The 8,245-nt window shown below is 49.8% G+C and overlaps 1 protein-coding gene across 1 annotated transcript in view; it reads right to left on the bottom strand.

Annotated features, from left to right (window-relative positions):
• Positions 1 to 208: 208 nt before the first annotated feature.
• Positions 209 to 8,245, bottom strand: part of LOC121001624 (fucolectin-6-like) — a 19,289-nt gene continuing 11,252 nt past the window's right edge. The window contains exons 2-4 of the mRNA XM_040432790.1: positions 5,258 to 5,334; positions 4,246 to 4,522; positions 209 to 386 (exon numbers count right to left, since the gene is read on the bottom strand). Coding sequence (XP_040288724.1) covers positions 209 to 386; positions 4,246 to 4,522; positions 5,258 to 5,333 — 531 coding nt within the window. The 5' untranslated portion in view covers position 5,334. The remainder of the gene's footprint in view (positions 387 to 4,245; positions 4,523 to 5,257; positions 5,335 to 8,245) is intronic.

Here is an 8,245-nt window from a genome sequence, read left to right as displayed (position 1 = left end):
ATTCCAAAAACTCAGACATGGGTGTGAATTAAAGAGCAAGTATTTATTTTTGGGTTTTACAATATGCAGAGATATAGTGGAGGACATGCACCTTCAAACCTCAAGTAATTGCTTACACAATGGAAACCTGTCTACAGAATACAGAGCTGGAGACGCTGAAGAAGACGCAGAAAAGATCTGATGTTTTTTGAGTTCTGAAGCTTGGCAGCTACCAGCAGACTTTATTCATCGGGGGAGCAGCAGTGACTGGTTCTCCATAAACCTCAACCTCACAAAGGGTCAGCATTTGGTAGCGATCTGGGATGATCACACTGACGAACTGACCTTCCATCCCATTACAGCAGAATAGCAAGGTTACAGATTCAATATTGGTGACCGTGCCACACCTGGAAGGGAGAACCAGCAAAAGATTGTGATGATTATTGTAGAGAAAAGCAAGATTGGGACATTGTTGAAAAAAAAACATAACATGGGACATTGTAGAGAAACAAAAAACAAGACACTGAGGAGAAACACAGGATGGGACATTGTGGAGAAACACAGGATGGGACATTGTGGAGAAACACAGGATGGGACATTGTGGAGAAACACAGGATGGGACATTGTGGAGAAACACAGGATGGGACATTGTGGAGAAACACAGGATGGGACATTGTGGAGAAACACAGGATGGGACATTGTGGAGAAACACAGGATGGGACATTGTGGAGAAACACAGGATGGGACATTGTGGAGAAACACAGGATGGGACATTGTGGAGAAATAAAAGATGGGACATTGTGGAGAAATAAAAGATGGGACATTGTGGAGAAACACAGGATGGGACATTGTGGAGAAATAAAAGATGGGGCATTGTAGAGAGACACAAGCATGGGCGTAGGAAGCGGGGGGGGGGGGGGGGGGGGCGGGGACGGATCCCCCCTAGGAAATAATGCGGGGTGGGCAGGTTTGGTCAAATCCCCCCCAGCGGCAGTGTGTGCGGCGGCGGCGGGGCAGGCACTGAGATGAGCGCTTCCATTGTGAAGCGAAGCGCTCATCTCCATAGTGATCTGTTTGTATCGTCGTCCTCAGGACAGCGATACAAACAGAAGGCTGCGGAGGAGCAGGGCAGGGAGGTGTGTCCCTTTCCTGTTCCTCTGATAGGCTGCCGGCACTACTAGGCCGGCAGCCTATCAGAGGCCGACGTAGGCAGCGCGATGACGTCATCGCGCCGCCTGAGCCGTACAGCGCTGGAGTCGGGACACAGGCCGGAAGAGGCCTGCATCGCATCGCTCCAAAGAGGTAAGTATAAGTGTTAATTTTTTTTTAACTATATACAATACTTTGTTTTTTTACTGGCACATAATGGGGGGGCCCTGTTATTACTGGCACATAATGGGGGGGGCCTGTTATTATTGCCACATAATGGGGGGGCCGTGTTATTACTGGCACATAAAGGGGGGGCTGTTATTACTGGCACATAATGGGGGGGGGCCCTGGTATTACTGGCACATGATTAGGGGGGCCCTGGTATTACTGGCACATGATTGCGGGGCCCTGGTATTACTGGCACATGATTGGGGGGACCCTGGTATTACTGGCACATGATTGGGGGGGCCCTGGTATTACTGGCACATGATTGGGGGCCCTGGTATTACTGGCACATGATTGGGGGGCCCTGGTATTACTGGCACATGATTGCAGGGCCCTGGTATTACTGGCACATGATTGGGGGGGCCCTGTTATTACTGGCACATGATTGGGGGGGGCCTGGTATTACTGGCACATGATTGGGGGGGCCCTGGTATTACTGGCACATGATTGGGGGGCCCTAGTATTACTGGCACATGATTGGGGGCCCTGGTATTACTGGCACATGATTGGGGGGCCCTGGTATTACTGGCACATGATTGGGGGGGCCCTGGTATTACTGACATATGATTGGGAAGGCCCTGGTATTACTGGCATATGATTAGGAGGGCCCTGGTATTACTGGCACATGATTGGGGGGCCCTAGTATTACTGGCACATGATTGGGGGGGCCCTGGTATTACTGGCACATAATGGGGGGGGGCCTGTTATTATTGCCACATAATGGGGGGGCCGTGTTATTACTGGCACATAAAGGGGGGGCTGTTATTACTGGCACATAATGGGGGGGGGGCCCTGGTATTACTGGCACATGATTAGGGGGGCCCTGGTATTACTGGCACATGATTGCGGGGCCCTGGTATTACTGGCACATGATTGGGGGGGCCCTGGTATTACTAGCACATGATTGCGGGGCCCTGGTATTACTGGCACATGATTGGGGGCCCTGGTATTACTGGCACATGATTGGGGGGCCCTGGTATTACTGGCACATGATTGCAGGGCCCTGGTATTACTGGCACATGATTGGGGGGGGCCCTGTTATTACTGGCACATGATTGGGGGGGGCCTGGTATTACTGGCACATGATTGGGGGGGGCCTGGTATTACTGGCACATGATTGGGGGGCCCTAGTATTACTGGCACATGATTGGGGGCCCTGGTATTACTGGCACATGATTGGGGGGCCCTGGTATTACTGGTACATGATTGGGGGGGCCCTGGTATTACTGACATATGATTGGGAGGGCCCTGGTATTACTGGCATATGATTAGGGGGGCCCTGGTATTACTGGCACATGATTGGGGGGCCCTAGTATTACTGGCACATGATTGGGGGGGCCCTGGTATTACTGGCACATGATTGCGGGGCCCTGGTATTACTGGCACATGATTGGGGGGGCCCTGGTATTACTAGCACATGATTGGGGGGGCCCTGGTATTACTGGCACATGATTGGGGGCCCTGGTATTACTGGCACATGATTGGGGGGCCCTGGTATTACTGGCACATGATTGCAGGGCCCTGGTATTACTGGCACATGATTGGGGGGGCCCTGTTATCACTGGCACATGATTGGGGGGGGGCTGGTATTACTGGCACATGATTGGGGGGGGGCCCTGGTATTACTGGCACATGATTGGGGGGCCCTAGTATTACTGGCACATGATTGGGGGCCCTGGTATTACTGGCACATGATTGGGGGGCCCTGGTATTACTGGCACATGATTGGGGGGGCCCTGGTATTACTGACATATGATTGGGAGGGCCCTGGTATTACTGGCATATGATTGGGGGGGCCCTGGTATTACTGGCACATGATTGGGGGGGGCCCTAGTATTACTGGCACATGATTGGGGGGGCCCTGGTATTACTGGCACATGATTGGGGGGCCCTGGTATTACTGGCACATGATTGGGGGGGCTGTTATTACTGGCTGATGAGAGGCACTGGGGGGGCTGATGAGAGGCTCTGGGGGCTGCTGGAGAGGCACTGGGGGCTGCTATGAGGCATGGGGCTATTATCTGAGGTCTGATTGGGGGTCATTCATATTGGGGTCTGAGCTGAGGTGTGATCTGAGGTCTTATTAACATTGGGGATCTTATTAGGGCTGTTAGCTGAGGTCTGATTAACATTGGGGGTCTGATTGGTGGTCTGACCTGAGGTGTAATGAAAAATATTTTTTTCTTATTGTGCGCACTTCCAGCCCGGAGCCCAGCTGCCCAGAGCACTGATCCGGAGCAGCTTGGAGAAAAAGGCCTCACAGTCTCCCACACTCCTTCTGCCTGGCCAAGCCAGCACCCCTGAGGCCAAGCCAGCCAGCATCCCTGAGGCCAAGCCAGCCAGCATCCCTGAGGCCAAGCCTGTCAGCACCCCTGAGGCCAAGCCAGCCAGCACCCCTGAGGCCAAGCCAGCCAGCACCCCTGAGGCCAAGCCAGCCAGCATCCCTGAGGCCAAGCCAGCCAGCATCCCTGAGGCCAAGCCAGCCAGCATCCCTGAGGCCAAGCCAGCCAGCACCCCTGAGTCTTCAGAACTGTATGTAAATTATATATAAAGGGGGATTATTGTTTCGATGGGGGGGGGGGGTTTGCCAGAGAAAGTACCCGGAATAACTGAAATATATGCCAAACGTTTGGTTAATTTCTGTGACCTAATAAACAAAGAACTGTTCCTTTTGCATATTTTTTTTTTGTGAGATTTTTCACACACATTTAAAATTTAACGATATAAACAACTCGCAGTTTACTGAATAAGAATATACCCTGGGAGCAAAAATGCTGTCCCCCCCCCCCAGATTTTTGGGGGTTTCTACACCAATGAACACAAGATGGGACATTCTGGTTGCTTGTTCTCGATGAATACAAAGTGAGCATATTTTGTCTTATACGAACTTACACTGGGTTGTTGTTGTCAGGGTTGTTCCCGATTCTGACCTCGGCTTCCAGCAGCCGCTTCTGACAGCAGTCCCCCCGGTTTGTTAGGACGACATGTGATAGCTTGTAGGTCTGTTTCAGGTCCACCTTCCACCAGGTACTGCTCATTCCAGAGGTCGAACTGCATGACCGTGATTCTAAATCTGAGTTTGTGTTACCATCTATGGCCTTTGAAGCGATTGTGTCACCTGACAAAGTGAAACTCTGGGAGGCTTCTCCATTTCTTGCTATATTTGTGGCTAAGGAAAGAAGAACAGAGGAGCTTTCAGTAATATGTGGCTGAGTTGTGAGTCCTGATGTCCTTTGTTGTCCTGCTCAGGGATGCTTTTGCCATAGTGCTAATGATTTCCCGGCACCAGGCTTTGTGGCAGCAGTGATCCTCCCAGCAGTGTTTGCGTCCTCTGGACACTGTGGACCACTATGGTGGAGGAGGTGTCCATCAGCTCTCTGATGGACCATTATCCTCTTATCGGCGACACTATTCTCTAGGTCTTCAGCAGTATGTCAGAGCCGTGACACAGGGTGGCTGCTCTGTTCATTGCCGAAATGGTTTAGGTGAATTTCTATTATTTTTGAAGGTATTCTGGACTCCTGGACTCCCTTGGCGCGTCAATTTTCTACTATTTTTCTGAAGTACAGATTTAGCTGGGTTAGAGCAGTTTCTGCCAGATACCTGGGGCCACCAGCTGGTCTTGAAGTGCTGCTGCTCCTGGCAGTTGGTACCAGCCACCATACTGATAAAACCAAGACTAGAGAGAGAAGGAGTGTCTGTGGCCTGAAGCCTGTGCACAGTGTCCACATAATGACCCCATGTAGTTGCTTTATAATACCACTGCCGACACCATGATCAGGTCCTGTTGAATGCAGGGTGCTGGAGACCCCACGTAGAGTATGGTCCGGGGCATCTAATCCCTCTGCCCATGTTATAATCCAGACCAGGCATATTATAGCCCTGCTAATAGTTGACATCTCACCTCCTGGATCAGGACCACTGCACCCCAGAGTCAGAGCCAGAGATCCGAACAGAACCAGAGACGACAGGAGATTCATTCTGGAGGAAGAAGAGTAACACAAAGATGGAGGAGAATATTACTACTCAATAACAGTCCCTGAATGTAATAAATGTTATAATAAGGAGAGACTGTGCGGTCACTTACTGAGCTGCAGTCACTCTAGGAGTTGCGTTGTTGGGTTCACCCCTATCAGTTCTCCTGCTGCAGCATGTTGTCCAGTATATCTGTAAACCAGAATACTGCACAGTGTGTACATTGTCCACATGTGCTCTGTATTATTTGGGAGGTCCAGTTACAACCTATATACTGGCCTTGAAGTAAGACAGTAATCTGCCAGGTCTTGGAGAAAGCAATGCAACTGTGAATGCAGCTTTGGGTGTGACTACAGTATAATATATCTCCGGATCAGTAATTGTCTATAACTTAAACTGGTGAAATGCTCTGCAGCAGGCAACATCATAGCCCTATTATATACAGTATAATGACCGATCCATGGGGGGGGGGGGGGGGGGGTAATTGTGACAATTTCTTACAATTCACTGCAAAAAATGCACCAAAATGATACTCAACTGACAATACTAGGCTAATTCCTCAAGCCGATGTTAAAAGCTGAGAACTTTGCCAATATCTTCCAGTCAGGAACATATCGGAGCCCCTCATGCACCACGTCACGGTGTCTCAGCGAGCATGGGGTCCTACCACTCAACTGCCCGTGGTGTGTGAACAGGGTCACGCTACAGTGTCTGGGTTTGGAGCATTTCCACCCGTTTAGGCCACTTTTTTCAGTGAGTTTTTGTCTTTATGTGTATGTGCAATAGAGAAGGACCGTGGTACGGTTACACTGAAGCCAAATTATGCAGTGGGTCAGGATATGGGTATAATAGTCTATGGTTTGTTTGTGACGCCAATTGCAGTTTGCGCAGGGCCCTTTAAGATGTTATAACTCACGCCCCAGGTTAGGAATGCCAGAGTGGTGTAATGTCTCTGTATGGTAGTAGTAATGGTGTCAACGCTGTCTCCTACCTGGGTACGGCTGGACTCCTGGATCCTGGCTCACTTGCAATAAAATGAGTGTGGTGCTAGTAGGAGTAATAGAGGGATTTTCAGCAGTAATTGAGATCCAACCTTTGTTAAAGTTCAAACTTGTCTTTACTGGTTGTAGCTTTCATCCAAGCAAGACACAGCTTTAGTCTTAGGTCCCAGCAGGTATTGGAAATGGTTGGCAGGAATTTATGTTCTGCACTGTGGCGAAAATAACCTCGCCACTGGGTTTTGGAGGGGGCTGTTTGCCAGCCTCTTGCCTCAGGATTATGGCCCATACTAACTTTGAAGGAGAAGACAGACCGGCCGCACAGCTTAAATCTGTGGAACTGTTTTGGGGAAGGAAAGCCATGCTTGCGGTCGGCCAAATGTGACTTCCATGGAATTCGGGAAACCCTGCTCGGATCTGGGTGATTTTTGGATATGTTGTTCACCCAGATCAGAGCTATCCATGGATGTATACATTATGGAGATATGTGGGGTTTTGAGGTGTTTTCTGTGTTTTGGGAAAAATGTGTGGTTTCTGTCTGTGAGTGATTAAGTTAGGCCATTATGTTTGGTAATTGTATCACAAGCAGAGCCCAATGTGTTTTGGTAAGACTGCTGGTATCCAGGGTAACAGGGGGAGGGGATACCACCTTTAACTCACCCTTGGCCCCTTTACCCAACCTTGACCCATAACAAAAGACACGACAACTGTATCACTTTATTGCTGGATGGTGATCGGCCACAGCTTCTTTATTAAAGCGGCAAACCTTAATAAACCATAATATCGGAACGGTATGCCAAAGGCTGGACTCCCAGCGGGCAAGTTAAACCGTAATCATCCGAGCTGTCTGCCAACCGCTGGACTCCCAGCGGGCAGTTACTCCATCTGCAACCACCATATCTCCGCTGTACTCAAATGCCGCCAGCTGTGACTTCTTATTTTATTTTTTTTTTTTTTTTTTTCACTTTATTGATAAACTCGACCAAAATTCGCAGCTTCTCCAAAGCCGTAATCATCGGAGCAACATCCAAAACCGCTGGACTCCCAGCAGGGTCTCTTAAAAATAGAAAAACAAAACAGAATAACCAAGTATCCATAACTGAACAGAACCGTGCACTTCGATCCGCCTCCCAAGAATAACCGCAAAGGGAGGGAGGGAGGGCCAATCTGCTTCCACTTGCAAGAGGAAGTGACCAGGACAGAGATGATGTATATGTGACCTTCAGGATTTCCTGCACCGCCCTCATCCTGTCTAAGGAGGTTCCCCAGTGATTAACCCTCAATGACCCTAATCTGCAACCTACTTAACCATTACTGAGACGGGGCCAGATTCCTAAATGCCCCTAAGGGGAAAAAGGGGGGGGGAGGACCATCAGTCCCTAAGCACCCTCCCTATATAGTCAGGCGCTTTCCAGACTGCTGGTATCCAGGGTAACAGGGGGAGGGGATACCACCTTTAACTCACCCTTGGCCCCTTTACCCAACCTTGACCCATAACAAAAGACACGACAACTGTATCACTTTATTGCTGGATGGTGATCGGCCACAGCTTCTTTATTAAAGCGGCAAACCTTAATAAACCATAATATCGGAACGGTATGCCAAAGGCTGGACTCCCAGCGGGCAAGTTAAACCGTAATCATCCGAGCTGTCTGCCAACCGCTGGACTCCCAGCGGGCAGTTACTCCATCTGCAACCACCATATCTCCGCTGTACTCAAATGCCGCCACGGAGGAGGCCCGTTCTCCCAACGGGGCTCCGACCACCACCCAGCATAACCGAGTCTGTTTTAGCTCACGTACAGGCCAGAAAAGGAATTGTCCAAATTAACACCCAAAAGGAAGACACCATCAGGTCCCATTAAAAACCAAGGCCAATAAGGCCCGTGATGAGAGCATAGTCCAACCACTTTTCAAATC

Source organism: Bufo bufo, chromosome 5 (genome assembly GCF_905171765.1).
Source record: "Bufo bufo chromosome 5, aBufBuf1.1, whole genome shotgun sequence".
In the NCBI taxonomy this organism is placed as follows: Eukaryota; Metazoa; Chordata; class Amphibia; order Anura; family Bufonidae; genus Bufo; species Bufo bufo.
Note: the sequence above shows the minus strand (reverse complement) of the source record. Positions and strands in the feature narration are given on the sequence as shown.